Source organism: Barbus barbus, assembly GCF_936440315.1.
Source record: "Barbus barbus genome assembly, chromosome: 9".
NCBI lineage: Eukaryota > Metazoa > Chordata > Actinopteri > Cypriniformes > Cyprinidae > Barbus > Barbus barbus.
In genome coordinates this window covers 26,220,846-26,241,372 of record NC_136737.1, presented here as the reverse complement: position 1 = coordinate 26,241,372, position 20,527 = coordinate 26,220,846, and the positions used below count along the sequence as shown (strand labels likewise).

General features: G+C 38.6%; 1 protein-coding gene across 3 annotated transcripts in view; it reads right to left on the bottom strand.

The window, feature by feature from the left end:
* The window catches only part of LOC306875380 (serum response factor-like), a 37,273-nt gene extending 17,391 nt beyond the window's left edge, over positions 1-19,882 (bottom strand). The window contains exons 1-2 of one of the 3 annotated variants that reach the window (XM_079425892.1): positions 19,109-19,882; positions 8,117-8,383 (exon numbers count right to left, since the gene is read on the bottom strand). In XM_079425892.1, coding sequence (XP_079282018.1) covers positions 8,117-8,383; positions 19,109-19,558 — 717 coding nt within the window. In that variant the 5' untranslated portion in view covers positions 19,559-19,882. The remainder of the gene's footprint in view (positions 1-8,116; positions 8,384-19,108) is intronic. The other 2 variants (XM_079425893.1, XM_079425894.1) reach the window with 2 other exon arrangements.
* Between the last annotated feature and the right edge of the window lie 645 nt (positions 19,883-20,527).

The window sequence follows — 20,527 nt, the reverse complement described above, 5'->3', positions numbered from 1 at the left end:
ACCAGATCTTCGACAGTGTTAACACGACTGCGCAGCTGGCTTGCAAGGTAAGGCTTGATATTTTTTAGGATCATTTTCACAATCTCGTTTTCTGTTAACGTGGCTTTCCATCTTTTACACAGTGCTCGATAAGTGAATGCAAAATCTCTTACTGATTCCTTCTCCCCTTGAACTCTAGTGCGGTCACGTTCAGCCAGCTCGTCCTCATAGTCCTCAGACAAAAAAGCAGAGAGGAAGGCAGCCTCAAACTCCTTCCAAGTGTTTATATTGGAGCGACTTACTTCCCACCAGTCACGTGCAGTGCCATGCAACACTGTGCGGAAGGTAGCCAGGAGATCTGCATCCGTCAAAGGATGAAGAGCTAGAAAATCTTGACACTTAGTCAAGTACAACAGGGGGTCAGCGTCATCAGTAGGACGCCCAAAAGTGGGAAATGTTAATTTAATGTGGTCACTTTTTGCCAGAGGCATTGGTAGAAGAGGTGAAACAGTCTCTATTGGATGTGCACCAGAAATCTTAGTTGTTTTTCCTGTTTGTGCTTCAGCCTTTTCCTCAATGAACACTTGGACATCATTTTGCAGTTCGGCTACACAAGTACGACATTTGTGAATTTGTGTTTCACATTGCTGAAGATTCGTGGTTACATAATCAAGGCTACCCTGAAGTGTGCGTTGAATAGCTTTGATATCCTGTTGTAACTCCACCCGTAGCTGTTCCACCTCATCCCGGACTACAGAGGTGAAGGATTGTTCCATTTTTTTAATTTCCTTTGAGATCATCAGTTGCACAGCCTTAATCAATTGGTCAGCCTCGCCTGCCTCTTGTTGTTTAGCTGCAGTCATTAGGGTGACAACCTGTTGATTGTTGGTCTCCACCTTTGCTGCAAAATCGATGATCTGGTTCTCATGGTGGGAAGATGAGGCCTTCAGTACCTGGGTAAGCTCATTTACAGTTTTCTCCTGCCTTTTCATGAACTCCGTCAGATTGTCCCAGTTACCTTGCAAATGGGCATTATATTGTTGAATTCCCCTCCCAGGGGTTGGAAGAATACCAGGAAGATCATGCTGAGCCATTGAAGAAGATGTACCATCCAAAGACGTACAAATTTGCATGCTGTCATGTTGTGGGGCCCAAGTGAGAGGTTGCACAAGGGTGCTGCCTCCAAGAACAGGGGAGAGCATCCGCACCTGGGTTCCAGGAAAGGCGAAACTGTGTGGAGTGGAAATGTTATACATAGTTGGGGCATGTGGAGGAAGTCCTGAACGGGTCTGAGTTGGTACAGGAGGTGGCCAAATTGGAGTGGAAATACTAGGGGGATCAGGGGCATCAATATCCACATAGGTGGAAGGTGGGGAAGAGGAAGTGGCCATGTCTTGTAATGTGTGGGAATATTTTAAATGTTGGGGAAAAAAAAAAAAAAAAAAAAAAAAAGAACAATTCAAGGCCTGTGTATGTATTTGGGGCAACAGGGGTGAAATAATAAAAAAAAGAAAACAGTTCTTCTCTACAATCAATTACAGCATTTTCCAAACATCAAAAAAAAAGAAAAAAACCCAACAAATACATTTCCCAAATAAAAGTTCCACACATTTCCTTGATAAGAACTTATTCACAAGATTTCAATTGACAAAGGTTATTCAAGAACACCACAGTATTTAGATTTTCACTCCAAAATCACAGATAATCACATACATTCCCTCAAGAGCATACAAGTTAATGGATTCAATTATTCACATTCCACACATCTTCCAAAATTTACAGTCACAAAATTTCAAATGGTCATATCCAGTTTGTTTAGTTCAAGTCCCTGTTCGGGCGCCATTTCTGTAACGGAGGTCGTCTTGTCCCAAAATATAACAAAGGTTAAACGCACAAAAAAAAAAAAAACTATCTGAAGCGGGAATCGAACCCCGATCACACGCGTGATGACGCAGAGTCCTAACCGCAAGACCACGTCTCGTTGACAAACAGAGCTGCACTCAGTCTGTATTCGACTCAGACCGAAAGCCTCAAAGGGAGAAAAAAAAAAAAACAAACAAACAAAAAAACACAATCAGTTATTGTTGTTCGGGCGCCAGACAAGTATATTATACCTGCCACATTTTTATATTAATTTCATCCCGGATAGCAACGGACAACCAAACCATCCGCTACATACAAACAAGAGGAAGACAAAAAATACAAACTACAGGAAGAATACGTAATTTTCTTTGTTTTAATGAGGTAACGTTTTTATATTCTAGACAGGTTTTATTATTAGTATTATCTCCAAGCACTACAATTCCATTCAAAAAAAAGAAAAAAAAGAAATTAATCGAGCAAAACCAACTAAAACAAAATAACACTTTTCAAATATGCATAAATGAGTGCAATGTGTATGTGTGACTGTAGTGAGTGGAACACTGACCAAGCTGGCAGCACGGGTGGCTAAGAGTGACTCGGGAATATTAGCGGCGGCAGCCGGTCTTGGCTCCTTTGATAGGAGTATGGTTCGAACCTCCAGTTCAATCCCAGATGTTAAAAAGAGGCATTCACTGGCCAAGAGAAATGCCCTTTAGCAACAGGCTAAACAGGTAGCACCACCTCCTCTCCACAATCCGCACACTCCGAAAACGACGGATTCACCCGCAAGGACTGCCTCCAAAAAGTACGTAACTGGTCAGACCAACCTCTTTCCGGTCTCTAAACCTCACACTATATACACATAGACTCCTCCTCTTAATTAGTGCTGCTTCCAATCCAGATATAATATCATTTGGAAGGCGGTGAAAAAAAAAAAAATGAAAATAAACAAAGGGGCAGTATAGAAAATATCTGTAATGCCACAGTAGCCACTGACTTCCATTGTATTTTTGGTCCATACTATGAACTTTCTATAACGTTTTGGTTACAAAATACCTTCTTTTATATTCTACAGAAGCAAGAAACTCATACAGGATTGTTTTAGAACAACATGAAGGTGAGTAAATGATTTTTGGGTGAATATTATATTCACTGCAAAAACAATCCACTTTTCTTACATGAATACTTCACAACAATTGTCTTTGGAGTATATTTGATTGTTTTAGTTGATGGAAAAGCTTCACAGAACATGTGCATGAATTAAAAGTCGTCTGTCACAGCATGCTACTGAAAAAGACTCTTATTGTTATTGTACTGTTACACATGTTCCATTTCAATGCCAAACTGCAGGGACTTTTGACATATTTATCATCTGTAACTGAAAACCAATCCATGTCATAAAGCCCTGGAGCATTTGTGAGCCATCAAACTTTGAAAGAGGGATCCCATTCCCATGAGGACTTTTCAAAACATGCACTATATGATGAGCTTGCCAAGATGAGGATCTGCTTTTTTTTAAAGCAAATTCTTAAACAGATTCAGGTTTCTAATTTTTGTATGCTCACTCACTGCTTGCCCTAAATCAGTAGGGAAAAGGGGGGATATGTCATCCAAATGTGAAAACAGCCGCAGCTTATACGGAATGTGATCAGCCATGAGCCAAGAAAGTGTACTGGGAAAACCAGACTATATAAGGACATGCAGACAGCATCTAATCCTTATCAATGAGAGCTGGACATTGTGAATAACACAGGCCGCCATACAAGACATGATTGGTGATGTTAACTTCTTAAATGTGGGCAAAACTGGAGTATGCAGGATGTATGCTGATAGTCGAACAGGGGTTTGGTGTGAAAGCCGTGCATGATTTCTTTTGAGGTTAAAATCACGCTATTTGGAAAACAGAGACCTGCAAAGGTCAAGAAACTCAAGAATGGGAGTAAGTTTCCACTCAAATGTTGGACTATGAAACCATAAAGAATGATTCTTATTTAGATGCAAGAAATATTTGGCACAGTCACCTAATTTATAAACCAACTAGTCTAATGAGAATGATCTAGTCAAACCAATTATATTAATGATGTCAAGTAGTGAGTTTATCTAAATTTATCTTTTTCTAAGCAATACTTTTAAGTGGTGCTTTAAATTGGATTAGAGCAATTTGTTGTGCCACATGTCCAGAACATTTTTAAGATAACGTCAAATGATCAAATTAACAATTAAGTTTAAACTTTTCCGCCAACTTAGTTAAACTTAAAAAACTAAATTTGACACGTTGTGTCCTGACCATTTAAGATGACGCATCAAATTAACAAGATTCAATGTTTTTCAGCAAAAATTTCTACCAACTCAACCAAAAACACATCTCAAAACCTTTTGTACTCCAGACAATTATTGCAAATGCTCCAAAAGAAAAACATCTAGTCCATGCAGCACTGCGACACGCATGCTGAAAGTTTTTTTTTGATGCATCACATTAGCAAGTTTCAACATTTTCAAAACAACTCATAACCCATTGTTCTCCAGCCAGCTATTGTGAACACAAGACTGTCTTTAGTGAGTGGACCTAATGAAAAGCATTTGATTCTCACTATTTCTTGTGCTGAGTGTCCTGAACATCATGATCAAATTAACAAGTTTCAACTTTTCTACCAAATGAAACTTTTTAAAATCATGTCTTGAGACCCAATGTGCTTCATCTAGCTATTGTGAACAAGAATGTGTCCTAAGTGAACACCCCTAAAGAGCTTCTGATCCACAAAATTTGTTGCACCATCTTAAGTAACCATACATCTTAACATACATCTTACATTTTTTTAAATTAGGCCTATATCAAGTTAACAAGTTTCAATATTTTTCTACCAAGTTACTCAAAATAAAAATACGACTTGAGACCTGCTGTGCGCCATTTAACTGTCGTGAACAAAAAAAGAATGGATCCTAAATAGTGATCGACCGATACTGATTTTTTATAACGATACCGATACCAATTATTTGCATGTTCATGTGCCCGAGAACCGATATGCAGAACCGATATTTATTTACTGTTATAAAGTAAATAAATGACTGCGTGAAGTAAGTCCATACTTCACTTTGGTTTTTCCTCCTTTCAGTCATCTTAACAAAAAATGTTTTGAGAATTAGCAGTCTTTCATGCAGGGCTCTAGACTCATTCTTCCCACTAAACTCACTTTTGCACTAATTTTCTCAGTTGGTCGCATGAGCACATAATTTGGTTGCAATTTGTTTTTTGTTTTTGCTACAACATTTGATTAATCAATGCATGCTGATGAACTTTTATCATAGTTTAGTTATATGGTAACGAAAGTGTTCAACATTCAACTCGTTCTTTTTTTATCAGTATTATTTGTGATTTAAATTTTGTGATCAGGAATTCCTTTTTTTCGTGAGCTTTCACTTTCAAATTCAGATCTTGGTGTCACATTTTACAAGAAAAGATCATTGTGTTTTGCTTGTATCTATACACCTTTCATTTTTTAAGAGGAAACAAAAGATGGATTCATTGTTATTCTTAATTAAAAAGCACAACAACAATAAATCAGTACGTTGACAATGACAAACTAGCTTACATAACATTTATTAACAAAAACGAATAAGACGAGGCATGGCATAGGACACATCACATGCTGTCTTATATACCGAGTATATTACAGAATGTTTAGCAAACTCTGAGGAAGCAAATAAATATTAGTATATATTTTTTTAAATTAAGGAAAGCCTCCATAGCGTAACGTGATGTAAACAGCAAAGATAACAAGCTTCTCAAAACGAAAACAAAAAGAAAAGTAAAACTAAACTGGCTGTCGCTGACAGGACTTGCATGTTTTTTCTACGAGAACAGCAGCATGTTCACCTTCTCTGGTTTAAGAAGCGGTCTTTTACTTTAGTTTGAAAACAAAATCCTCCGTCCGCGACGCGCACCTTCGCGCTCGTGCTGACGCGGCGAGTATAAACCAGGCTCTACTGAAGCGCTCGTGCTGACGTGGCGAGTATAAACCAGGAAGCGCTCGTGCTGACGCGGCGAGTATAAACCAGGCTCTACTGAAGCGCTCGTGCTGACGCGCAGAGTATAAACCAGGCTCTACTGAAGCGCTCGTGCTGACGCGCCGAGTATAAACCAGGCTCTACTGAAGCGCTCGTGCTGACGCGGCGAGTATAAACCAGGCTCTACTGAAGCGCTCGTGCTGACGCGGCGAGTATAAACCAGGCTCTACTGAAGCGCTCGTGGTGACGCGGCGAGTATAAACCAGCCTCTACTGAAGCGCTCGTGCTGACGCGGCGAGTATAAACCAGGCTCTACTGAAGCGCTCGTGCTGACGCGCCGAGTATAAACCAGGCTCTACTGAAGCGCTCGTGCTGACGCGCCGAGTATAAACCAGGCTCTACTGAAGCGCTCGTGCTGACGCGGCGAGTATAAACCAGGCTCTACTGAAGCGCTCGTGCTGACGCGCAGAGTATAAACCAGGCTCTACTGAAGCGCTCGTGCTGACGCGCCGAGTATAAACCAGGCTCTACTGAAGCGCTCGTGGTGACGCGGCGAGTATAAACCAGGCTCTACTGAAGCGCTCGTGCTGACGCGGCGAGTATAAACCAGGCTCTACTGAAGCGCTCGTGCTGACGCGGCGAGTATAAACCAGGCTCTACTGAAGCGCTCGTGCTGACGCGGCGAGTATAAACCAGGCTCTACTGAAGCGCTCGTGGTGACGCGGCGAGTATAAACCAGGCTCTACTGAAGCGCTCGTGGTGACGCGGCGAGTATAAACCAGGCTCTACTGAAGCGCTCGTGCTGACGCGGCGAGTATAAACCAGGCTCTACTGAAGCGCTCGTGCTGACGCGCCGAGTATAAACCAGGCTCTACTGAAGCGCTCGTGCTGACGCGGCGAGTATAAACCAGGCTCTACTGAAGCGCTCGTGCTGACGCGGCGAGTATAAACCAGGCTCTACTGAAGCGCTCGTGCTGACGCGCCGAGTATAAACCAGGCTCTACTGAAGCGCTCGTGCTGACGCGCCGAGTATAAACCAGGCTCTACTGAAGCGCTCGTGCTGACGCGGCGAGTATAAACCAGGCTCTACTGAAGCGCTCGTGCTGACGCGCCGAGTATAAACCAGGCTCTACTGAAGCGCTCGTGCTGACGCGGCGAGTATAAACCAGGCTCTACTGAAGCGCTCGTGCTGACGCGGCGAGTATAAACCAGGCTCTACTGAAGCGCTCGCGCTGAAAGCACCTCTCTTCACGTGATCAGTGCAATCTGACTCCTGCTATAATGTGCTGCCGCTGGCAGCGTGCGCTGTATGAAATAGACGCTTTGGAGCAGCGCAGACCAGGCACTCGTACAAATGCGACCACGTCAAATTTTAACTCGCAAAAAATTACCATTTTGGTCGCAGTCTAGAGCCCTGTCATGTTACATTTAATCTTCGGATTACAACAATAAAAAACATTTTATTCATTAAAAAGCTTTAGCAGCAACACTAATATTAGCAGTAAGCAAAATAAACGTAGAATGTCTAATGTTTTCAAATGGAGAAAATAAAGGACAGGAGTCATATCAACTTCATTTTTAACAGTTTTAGTAGGTTTATAAGCTGTTTAATAGGCTAAAGAGTGAAGAATAATTCACTGGATAATGTTAATTCACGGAATAATATTCTCTGGAATATTGGAATATAACAAGCATTGTATTTTATTGCATTTCTCAACTGACATGCTCTGAATTATGCTGCTGACAGCGCGGTTTATCTGTGCCTTTACACAGAACTATAGGCTACTCAAACTGCTATCGATTGCAGAGATAATAAATAATTCATTTCCATAGAGTTGTATTAATTTAGATGTTTATAAACAAAATAATGGTTATATAGTAAGTGTTAATACAATTTAGGGTGCTTCAAAAAAGTGAATCTTGTTAAGTTACATGCGGTGACCGAGCTGAGCATTGAGCATCAACCACTGAGTGAACTGCAATATGAAAGCGGCTTCACAAGACTAACGATGAGCATATAGACAACAAAGAGAGAATTAAATTCAGCGCTTTTATTTCCAACATGCGTGCAATTCTCAAAACACCCACAAGATGGCGGTGTTTATCGGTGAATCCGATATTACAAAACCGATATCAGATTCTGGAAACATGCTTAAATATCGGGAAAAATATTGGTAAATCGATATATCGGTCGATCTCTAAACAACACCCTAACTTATGACCATAGGATCAACTACTTCACTGAAAATATGTATCAGAAAGTATGTACCTTTGGCTCTGTGAGACCATCAGCCTCTGAGACCTGGTAGGTGAGGTCCGTCTCCTCGAATCCTGTGGCACTCATCCGCTGGTCTGTTGAAGGGTCCGTACGGGGTGGAGAATCAGGGGAATTTAGGCAGGTCTGGATGAGGGCTTTACCCGTTTCACTGGTGATCATGGGCTGAAGTTTTCGCGTGGCAAATGTGTAGACGTGGCCCGTCTCGCTGGCAACCAGGAGCAAAACTTGCGTCCCCGTTAAGGTGGATAATTCGTAAGCCTGGAAAAATTAAGAGGAAAAGCCAGATAACGATGAGCCCTTCTGTATTAGAGTGACATTTCCATGACCAGAGTACACAGACTGATAAGTGATGACAAACTTGTAGTAAACTTAACACTGATTGATTGGACAACAATGACAAGCATCTATGAATTGTCACAAATGTTGTGTGGTTGAACATTGTGTGGAGATTAATGAACTGGTAAGAAGTGCAACTAATTGCAACTACTGAGCCACAGATACCAGAGAAGCCAGTCACATGTTCCTGAATGTCACCTGTGGCCTACTGCAGGTTGTCATTACAACCCTCCGTGCCCGACTTTTGCAACTAGGCCAGTTCTCAAGATATGCAAATGTATTAACAATGTCTAGCACTGCAGTAACCTGATCAGGCATCAGGGCTATTTCTGCTGAGACAGGAATGAATGACAATTGAGCGAGCAATGACAAATGAGTCAGAGCAGATGTGGAAAATACCCTACCAACTGAATCTCTGTCAGAAGTGTCAGACCTCAGCTGCTCACAGTGATTGCAGACGCGGTTCTGACTGAACTGAAAAGAGCTCTTGAGAGCCAGAGAGTATGGCACTCATAAGTTTATAATAGCATCAGTATTGATATACAATGTGTATCAGTATAGCAGTAATAGTATATGTACAGTAGTATCAGTAAATCTATATGGTGCAAGTAATGGCACAGTAGTGTTGCTTTCGTCAATGAAAATTTATGAAATATCGTCGTCAACGAACCTTTATCACTTGACGAAAACGAGACGAGACAAAAATGCTGGTCATGTGACGATGACGATAACTAAATGTATAATGCAATATTGTTGACGAATAAAAACGTGACTAAATGTGGTTTACAAAATAAAAACTATGCTAAAATGTCTCTTCATTTTCGTTGACTAAAACGAGACGAAACTAAATGTTATAGCGTTATTTCGTCTCGTTTAGGCGCGTTATTATTATTATTTTGCAGTATTTCTGTTTCCGGTGTCTCACTTCAGGTCGCACTGCGCAGACGCAGGCGACGTCACTTCCTCAAGCCCCACTCGCGCCATTATTTTGAAGATGACAACAAAGTTAAGTCTGACACAGAGAAAGGGACCGATGGCCGGCCGGCCGGCCGGGGTTCGTCTTTGGGAGATGTGTGTGTACTTCTAACATGTTTGGTTGGTAAAATAAATGTTGTAAATTCAAATCAGAGCGTCTTCCGTGTCTGGAATAGATGTGTTCTTGAGTCTATAAGGTAACAATAATATAATAAGATAAGAGTAGTTTTATTTTGAGTAACTTTTACTTTACTACATTCCAAAGCATAAGATTGTACTTTTCACTTCACTAGATTTCATAAAACACATAGTTACTCCTTATAATCTATCACATGCTCCAAGACGCGGAAGCGGTGTCTGATTCATGAACAAACTGATTCTTTTCAATGAACCTGTGAAATAGGTTCGCAAAAAAACAACAAACGATTCATTCGCGAATTGGAATGATCCGATTGCAGCTGTTCTCGAGTCGACAACTCACTGATTCAAACGATCCGTTTAGAGCGAGTCTCCAGTGAACTGAACTCACTGATTCAAACGATCCGTTTAGAGCGAGTCTCCAGTGAACTGAACTAACTGATTCAAACGATCCGTTTAGAGCGAGTCTCCAGTGAACTGAACTAACTGATTCAAACGATCCGTTTAGAGCGAGTCTCCAGTGAACTGAACTCACTGATTCAAACGATCCGTTTAGAGCGAGTCTCCAGTGAACTGAACTAACTGATTCAAACGATCCGTTTAGAGCGAGTCTCCAGTGAACTGAACTCACTGATTCAAACGATCCGTTTAGAGCGAGTCTCCAGTGAACTGAACTAACTGATTCAAACGATCCGTTTAGAGCGAGTCTCCAGTGAACTGAACTAACTGATTCAAACGATCCGTTTAGAGCGAGTCTCCAGTGAACTGAACTCACTGATTCAAACGATCCGTTTAGAGCGAGTCTCCAGTGAACTGAACTAACTGATTCAAACGATCCGTTTAGAGCGAGTCTCCAGTGAACTGAACTAACTGATTCAAACGATCCGTTTAGAGCGAGTCTCCAGTGAACTGAACTCACTGATTCAAACGATCCGTTTAGAGCGAGTCTCCAGTGAACTGAACTAACTGATTCAAACGATCCGTTTAGAGCGAGTCTCCAGTGAACTGAACTCACTGATTCAAACGATCCGTTTAGAGCGAGTCTCCAGTGAACTGAACTCACTGATTCAAACGATCCGTTTAGAGCGAGTCTCCAGTGAACTGAACTCACTGATTCAAACGATCCGTTTAGAGCGAGTCTCCAGTGAACTGAACTCACTGATTCAAACGATCCGTTTAGAGCGAGTCTCCAGTGAACTGAACTCACTGATTCAAACGATCCGTTTAGAGCGAGTATCCAGTGAACTGAACTCACTGATTCAAACGATCCGTTTAGAGCGAGTCTCCAGTGAACTGAACTCACTGATTCAAACGATCCGTTTAGAGCGAGTATCCAGTGAACTGAACTAACTGATTCAAACGATCCGTTTAGAGCGAGTCTCCAGTGAACTGAACTAACTGATTCAAACGATCCGTTTAGAGCGAGTCTCCAGTGAACTGAACTAACTGATTCAAACGATCCGTTTAGAGCGAGTCTCCAGTGAACTGAACTCACTGATTCAAACGATCCGTTTAGAGCGAGTCTCCAGTGAACTGAACTCACTGATTCAAACGATCCGTTTAGAGCGAGTCTCCAGTGAACGGAACTCACTGATTCAAACGATCCGTTTAGAGCGAGTCTCCAGTGAACTGAACTCACTGATTCAAACGATCCGTTTAGAGCGAGTCTCCAGTGAACTGAACTCACTGATTCAAACGATCCGTTTAGAGCGAGTCTCCAGTGAACTCAACTCACTGATTCAAACGATCCGTTTAGAGCGAGTCTCCAGTGAACTCAACTCACTGATTCAAACGATCCGTTTAGAGCGAGTCTCCAGTGAACTCAACTCACTGATTCAAACGATCCGTTTAGAGCGAGTCTCCAGTGAACTCAACTCACTGATTCAAACGATCCGTTTAGAGCGAGTCTCCAGTGAACTGAACTCACTGATTCAAACGATCCGTTTAGAGCGAGTCTCCAGTGAACGGAACTCACTGATTCAAACGATCCGTTTAGAGCGAGTCTCCAGTGAACTGAACTCACTGATTCAAACGATCCGTTTAGAGCGAGTCTCCAGTGAACTGAACTCACTGATTCAAACGATCCGTTTAGAGCGAGTCTCCAGTGAACTGAACTCACTGATTCAAACGATCCGTTTAGAGCGAGTCTCCAGTGAACTGAACTCACTGATTCAAACGATCCGTTTAGAGCGAGTCTCCAGTGAACTGAACTCACTGATTCAAACGATCCGTTTAGAGCGAGTCTCCAGTGAACTCAACTCACTGATTCAAACGATCCGTTTAGAGCGAGTCTCCAGTGAACTCAACTCACTGATTCAAACGATCCGTTTAGAGCGAGTCTCCAGTGAACTCAACTCACTGATTCAAACGATCCGTTTAGAGCGAGTCTCCAGTGAACTCAACTCACTGATTCAAACGATCCGTTTAGAGCGAGTCTCCAGTGAACTGAACTCACTGATTCAAACGATCCGTTTAGAGCGAGTCTCCAGTGAACGGAACTCACTGATTCAAACGATCCGTTTAGAGCGAGTCTCCAGTGAACTGAACTCACTGATTCAAACGATCCGTTTAGAGCGAGTCTCCAGTGAACTGAACTCACTGATTCAAACGATCCGTTTAGAGCGAGTCTCCAGTGAACTCAACTCACTGATTCAAACGATCCGTTTAGAGCGAGTCTCCAGTGAACTGAACTCACTGATTCAAACGATCCGTTTAGAGCGAGTCTCCAGTGAACGGAACTCACTGATTCAAACGATCCGTTTAGAGCGAGTCTCCAGTGAACTGAACTCACTGATTCAAACGATCCGTTTAGAGCGAGTCTCCAGTGAACTGAACTCACTGATTCAAACGATCCGTTTAGAGCGAGTCTCCAGTGAACTGAACTCACTGATTCAAACGATCCGTTTAGAGCGAGTCTCCAGTGAACTGAACTCACTGATTCAAACGATCCGTTTAGAGCGAGTCTCCAGTGAACTGAACTCACTGATTCAAACGATCCGTTTAGAGCGAGTCTCCAGTGAACTGAACTCACTGATTCAAACGATCCGTTTAGAGCGAGTCTCCAGTGAACTGAACTCACTGATTCAAACGATCCGTTTAGAGCGAGTCTCCAGTGAACTGAACTCACTGATTCAAACGATCCGTTTAGAGCGAGTCTCCAGTGAACTGAACTCACTGATTCAAACGATCCGTTTAGAAAGAACCGGGAGATCTTGTGAGCGAAAAGTAAGTTACTAATGTCGAATTTTAGGATTAATTATTGTAACTGAATTTCATATTTAAATCTGCTGTAAAGGGTGATCTATTTATGCCCACTGAAATGCTTGAATGCAAACAGATCAATGACAGTGTCTCTATGTTTTAGGTCAAAAAACGAAACATTAAAATAACACAGATTAAATAAAATAACTGATGCACGTTCATATTCCCCGCTGCTGTAACGTTAGCATTTTTATTAAAATGCTACGCATCTAGCCCTATGTTTTATATTGTTTAGAAAAACTAGCCGAGTAGACAGATGAATGTTTATTCATAACCATACTGAAAATAAGTAAATATTGTTAGCTGATGCTAACTGTCTAGCTAGCAAGCTTGCTGGTGCTAAGTTGAGGAAATGTTTAGATATAAAGTCCAAATATTTTTATTCAACCACCTAGATAGATTCCATCTGAGGGAACAGACCATGGTAACTACAGTAATTATCAAAGTGGGAAGTGATGTCCTCTGGGGGGATTTGGCCAGGGGTGTTTTTACACCACAGACAAGGTTTGAGAAGAAAAGAAAATCATTATGAAAATATAATTATATTTTCCTTTAAATGTTCTTCCTAACTTCAGGCCTTATTCTCGTGTCATATGTGACATTCTGCAAAACAACAAGCTTTAAAACATTTTTTTCTTACAGGTGAAAATGAGCTCATCAGATCAGTTTTCTCTCAGGTTCATTACAGCATAAGCGTCACAGTGAACATTACTACATCACTCTCGTCAACATAGTCCATATCAACAACAAAATATATGTCTTGACTCCATATAGTGGTTATTTTGGGAAAATCCCAGGTATTTTGAGCAGTAGGATTATAAAAATATGCGTTAATATAAAATTAAATCAAGTAGTCTATATAAAATTGCAAAATAAATCTATCAGTACTTTTTTTACTTAAGTACATAAAAAATTGAGTACTTTTGTACTTTCACTTGAGTAAAATTGAAAAAGCAGTACTTTTACTGGAGTAATATTTTATAATACGTATCTGTACTTTTACTCAAGTACTTGATTTGTGTACTTCGTCAACACTGTTTACTACACAGAGCTGTAGTTCTCTGAAGCTATGCAAAAAAAAAATAAGTATTGAGAAGAATCGTTTGTAATAATGACAGCTGCTAGCATCACTAAATTGATATGGCAATGACAGTCCAATAACATCATTAACAATTTACAGTAGTTGCAAATAACTAACTAGTATATCATAGTACAAAATAGTGAGAGAGCGCTAGTATATAGTACTAGTATGCTAAGCAATAGTACTTGTAACGGTATAGTTAAACACCACTATTGATATAGTAATACTATCAACGTAATTGTATGGCACTTGGTTAAGTTCTAGTACTAGTCTATAGTGGTATGGTACAACTAGCCTAATGGTAAAACATTTTCAGGTACATAATAAAATTGATCAAATTTAAAAAAAGAAACTCCTGAGCACTTGTATCATGTATTTATGCGTTTTGAAAAATTATTAAATAAAATTTGATAAAATAACCTAACACTAGTATTAGTAAAGTTTGTTTAATGGTACTACAAACGGTAAATATAATTGGTTTAAAAATGGTATAATTGATTTAGAGCAAGTAAAATTACAATAATATTATAGTGGCACTAGAATTGGTAAAGTACTAGCATTAGTAAGTTGAATTTACTTGATACAGAACTAATAAAGGTACAATAAGTTGAAATTCACTAATATTGTTACAGAACTAGTGTGAGTGGTTATTAATGCTAGAATCAGTAAAATGGTACAAACTAATATGCTACTAGTCAATAAATTGTAAATGAAAAACACTAATGGGGTACAGCACTATATGGCTTAGCCTATTATTATTATACAATCTGTATTATATAACAGTATTACAATTAGTACAATAGTGCTAGTGACACTAGTATTTCTACAGTATTAGAATCATAGTAGCAATATAAAACTAGTGACACTAGTATTTCTACAGTATTAGAATCATAGTAGCAATATAAAACTAGTGACACTAGTATTTCTACAGTATTAGAATCAGTAGCAATATAAAACTAGTGACACTAGTATTTCTACAGTATTAGAATCATAGTAGCAATATAAAACTAGTGACTAGTATTTCTACAGTATTAGAATCATAGTAGCAATATAAAACTAGTGACTAGTATTTCTACAGTATTAGAATCATAGTAGCAATATAAAGCTAGTGACTAGTATTTCTACAGTATTAGAATCATAGTAGCAATATAAAACTAGTGACTAGTATTTCTACAGTATTAGAATCATAGTAGCAATATAAAACTAGTGACTAGTATTTCTACAGTATTAGAATCATAGTAGCAATATAAAACTAGTGACTAGTATTTCTACAGTATTAGAATCATAGTAGCAATATAAAACTAGTGACTAGTATTTCTACAGTATTAGAATCATAGTAGCAATATAAAACTAGTGACACTAGTATTTCTACAGTATTAGAATCATAGTAGCAATATAAAACTAGTGACTAGTATTTCTACAGTATTAGAATCATAGTAGCAATATAAAACTAGTGACTAGTATTTCTACAGTATTAGAATCAGTAGCAATATAAAACTAGTGACTAGTATTTCTACAGTATTAGAATCATAGTAGCAATATAAAACTAGTGACACTAGTATTTCTACAGTATTAGAATCATAGTAGCAATATAAAACTAGTGACTAGTATTTCTACAGTATTAGAATCATAGTAGCAATATAAAACTAGTGACTAGTATTTCTACAGTATTAGAATCATAGTAGCAATATAAAACTAGTGACTAGTATTTCTACAGTATTAGAATCATAGTAGCAATATAAAACTAGTGACACTAGTATTTCTACAGTATTAGAATCATAGTAGCAATATAAAACTAGTGACTAGTATTTCTACAGTATTAGAATCATAGTAGCAATATAAAACTAGTGACTAGTATTTCTACAGTATTAGAATCAGTAGCAATATAAAACTAGTGACTAGTATTTCTACAGTATTAGAATCATAGTAGCAATATAAAACTAGTGACACTAGTATTTCTACAGTATTAGAATCATAGTAGCAATATAAAACTAGTGACACTAGTATTTCTACAGTATTAGAATCAGTAGCAATATAAAACTAGTGACACTAGTATTTCTACAGTATTAGAATCATAGTAGCAATATAAAACTAGTGACACTAGTATTTCTACAGTATTAGAATCATAGTAGCAATATAAAACTAGTGACACTAGTATTTCTACAGTATTAGAATCATAGTAGCAATATAAAACTAGTGACACTAGTATTTCTACAGTATTAGAATCATAGTAGCAATATAAAACTAGTGACTAGTATTTCTACAGTATTAGAATCATAGTAGCAATATAAAACTAGTGACACTAGTATTTCTACAGTATTAGAATCATAGTAGCAATATAAAACTAGTGACTAGTATTTCTACAGTATTAGAATCATAGTAGCAATATAAAACTAGTGACACTAGTATTTCTACAGTATTAGAATCATAGTAGCAATATAAAACTAGTGACTAGTATTTCTACAGTATTAGAATCAGTAGCAATATAAAGCTAGTGACTAGTATTTCTACAGTATTAGAATCATAGTAGCAATATAAAGCTAGTGACTAGTATTTCTACAGTATTAGAATCATAGTAGCAATATAAAACTAGTGACACTAGTATTTCTACAGTATTAGAATCATAGTAGCAATATAAAGCTAGTGACTAGTATTTCTACAGTATTAGAATCATAGTAGCAATATAAAACTAGTGACACTAGTATTTCTACAGTATTAGAATCAGAATAGACATAGCCTGAAACAAGTGATACCAGTATTGCTAACATTATTAAAATCAGTACAACATCAATAATAGTGACACTAGTATTTCTACAGTATTAGAATCAGTAGCAATATAAAACTAGTGACTAGTATTTCTACAGTATTAGAATCATAGTAGCAATATAAAACTAGTGACTAGTATTTCTACAGTATTAGAATCATAGTAGCAATATAAAGCTAGTGACTAGTATTTCTACAGTATTAGAATCATAGTAGCAATATAAAACTAGTGACTAGTATTTCTACAGTATTAGAATCATAGTAGCAATATAAAACTAGTGACTAGTATTTCTACAGTATTAGAATCATAGTAGCAATATAAAACTAGTGACTAGTATTTCTACAGTATTAGAATCATAGTAGCAATATAAAACTAGTGACTAGTATTTCTACAGTATTAGAATCATAGTAGCAATATAAAACTAGTGACACTAGTATTTCTACAGTATTAGAATCATAGTAGCAATATAAAACTAGTGACTAGTATTTCTACAGTATTAGAATCATAGTAGCAATATAAAACTAGTGACTAGTATTTCTACAGTATTAGAATCAGTAGCAATATAAAACTAGTGACTAGTATTTCTACAGTATTAGAATCATAGTAGCAATATAAAACTAGTGACACTAGTATTTCTACAGTATTAGAATCATAGTAGCAATATAAAACTAGTGACACTAGTATTTCTACAGTATTAGAATCAGTAGCAATATAAAACTAGTGACACTAGTATTTCTACAGTATTAGAATCATAGTAGCAATATAAAACTAGTGACTAGTATTTCTACAGTATTAGAATCATAGTAGCAATATAAAACTAGTGACACTAGTATTTCTACAGTATTAGAATCATAGTAGCAATATAAAACTAGTGACTAGTATTTCTACAGTATTAGAATCATAGTAGCAATATAAAACTAGTGACACTAGTATTTCTACAGTATTAGAATCATAGTAGCAATATAAAACTAGTGACTAGTATTTCTACAGTATTAGAATCAGTAGCAATATAAAGCTAGTGACTAGTATTTCTACAGTATTAGAATCATAGTAGCAATATAAAGCTAGTGACTAGTATTTCTACAGTATTAGAATCATAGTAGCAATATAAAACTAGTGACACTAGTATTTCTACAGTATTAGAATCATAGTAGCAATATAAAGCTAGTGACTAGTATTTCTACAGTATTAGAATCATAGTAGCAATATAAAACTAGTGACACTAGTATTTCTACAGTATTAGAATCAGAATAGACATAGCCTGAAACAAGTGATACCAGTATTGCTAACATTATTAAAATCAGTACAACATCAATAATAGTGACACTAGTATTTCTACAGTATTAGAATCAGTAGCAATATAAAACTAGTGACTAGTATTTCTACAGTATTAGAATCATAGTAGCAATATAAAACTAGTGACACTAGTATTTCTACAGTATTAGAATCAGTAGCAATATAAAGCTAGTGACTAGTATTTCTACAGTATTAGAATCATAGTAGCAATATAAAGCTAGTGACTAGTATTTCTACAGTATTAGAATCATAGTAGCAATATAAAACTAGTGACTAGTATTTCTACAGTATTAGAATCATAGTAGCAATATAAAACTAGTGACTAGTATTTCTACAGTATTAGAATCAGTAGCAATATAAAGCTAGTGACTAGTATTTCTACAGTATTAGAATCATAGTAGCAATATAAAGCTAGTGACTAGTATTTCTACAGTATTAGAATCATAGTAGCAATATAAAGCTAGTGACTAGTATTTCTACAGTATTAGAATCATAGTAGCAATATAAAACTAGTGACACTAGTATTTCTACAGTATTAGAATCAGAATAGACATAGCCTGAAACAAGTGATACCAGTATTGCTAACATTATTAAAATCAGTACAACATCAATAATAGTGACACTAGTATTTCTACAGTATTAAAATCAGAATAGGTCTAGATATAAAACTAAATGATACCACCAGTATTGCTACAGTATTACAAGGAGTACAATTATAATACTAGTATACTAGTATTTCTACAGTAGTAATAATAGTACTACTATAGCATTAGAATCAGTACAATAATACTAGTGACACTAGTATTTCTACAGTATTAGAACCAGTATAATCATCTAAAACTAGTTGTACTAGTATTTCTACAATATCTGAATCAGCATACTCATGTAAATCTACTAGTGTACAATACAGTATATTGCTACAGCACTAGCAGTGGTATAATACTAGCAACAGTGGTACTAGTACTATGATTATGGTGATTTAAATCTAATGATACAATCAGTAATGTAATGTTAGTAGAGTATCAGTGCTCTAGTATTGGAGTAGTAATGATGTTGCTTGTACAATACTACTGTTAGCTAATTCTTGACTAGCAGTAGGAGGCACAAGCACACATGTGCTGGCTGAACGTACCTTCTTCATAATACCAGTCTTTCTCTTGCTGAAGGTCGTGTATCTCCTCAGCTTGTTGTCAATAAACTCCATCTTAATTTTCACCCGTCCTCGCGTTTTCTTGCCTGGTTTAGCACCGGCCACCCCGGTGGAAACCCCTCCGTATCCCGCCGACAGTCCCGCGTGAGATCCCGAGGATCCACCGACCTCCATCTCACTCCTCTCCCGCTTCACCCCTCTCCTGTCCACCGCGTGACTCTCCTCATCGTCCCCGGAGTCCGAGTCTCCGTCGGAGCCGCTCAGCACAGCCTCCACCGACGGCCTGTCGTCGTATATGACCCCGTCGGGCAGGTTTAAGGCAGAGTTGACCGCCCCCAAAGCCCCAGATGTGCTGCCCACCTGTAGAGGGGTCAACCCTGTGCCGTTACCGGAGCGCCCGGCCCCTCTGGCCATCCCGTTCCCCCCCAACATCGCCCGCGGAAGGTGTAGAGATCCCAGATCAAACCCAGCAGATCGCTTCCCTCGAAACCGAACTTACCTCACATATGCTAGGCTAGCAAACATTAGCTCAACTCGGAGACAAAACGCGCGGGATCTGGAGTTTGAGGACGGATATATGTGTCTGTTTGAAAGCCACGACTTAAGCAGCTCGTGATTTTCAAAAACAAACCTCCAGAACTAGCCCTTCACGACCATCGTACAAAGTTTGCAGCGTACAGTTTCCGCCTACAGTCCATCAATCAAACCTCATCTGAACTTACGCCGCGCTGGACACATTTGGAAACAACGAATCACGACCGTGCCTCAATGTGCCTCCGCCAACAGAACTAGTTACCCGCACTAACGTAAGTATCGCGTGAATTTAGTCACTTTCAACACATAAATGACTTTATGTCGGTCGTATGTAACGTTTGGTGTTTTTTTGAAACGATAAAATTGCTGATGGCGCGCTTATTTAGGGAATTTATCTCACGAGGCCGTTCGCCTAAAGATCTACTTTCCTCCATATAAAGCGAGGCGATGTTTCCTTATATGGTGATGGCTGTCCATGTACGGTGAGTCACAGCGCTGCGCTCTGATTGGTTACGCAAACCTCTCCGACTTCCTGATTGGTTTGATTCTAATTTGGCCGACAGAATGGTTTACGTCATGCGCAGCGAACTATTAGCACATGTTCCTGGACCTTAGACCCTCAGAGTAATATAAACGACATAAATACACCGTTTCTGACGAGGAATGTTTGAAAAGGTAAACCACATTCACTTAACGAACTTTTAAAAACAAGAGTGTGTTGTTGGACTGGCTGCTGAGTACAAACTGAGGTGAATTTCAGCTCTTGAGAGAGCTGTGTGAATGAAGCCATACTGTGGGTAACCAGCAGATGAGGCTCTTACATTAAGTATTGGTTTAAAGTTAAACTAAACTCAGTCTTTTGGTGTC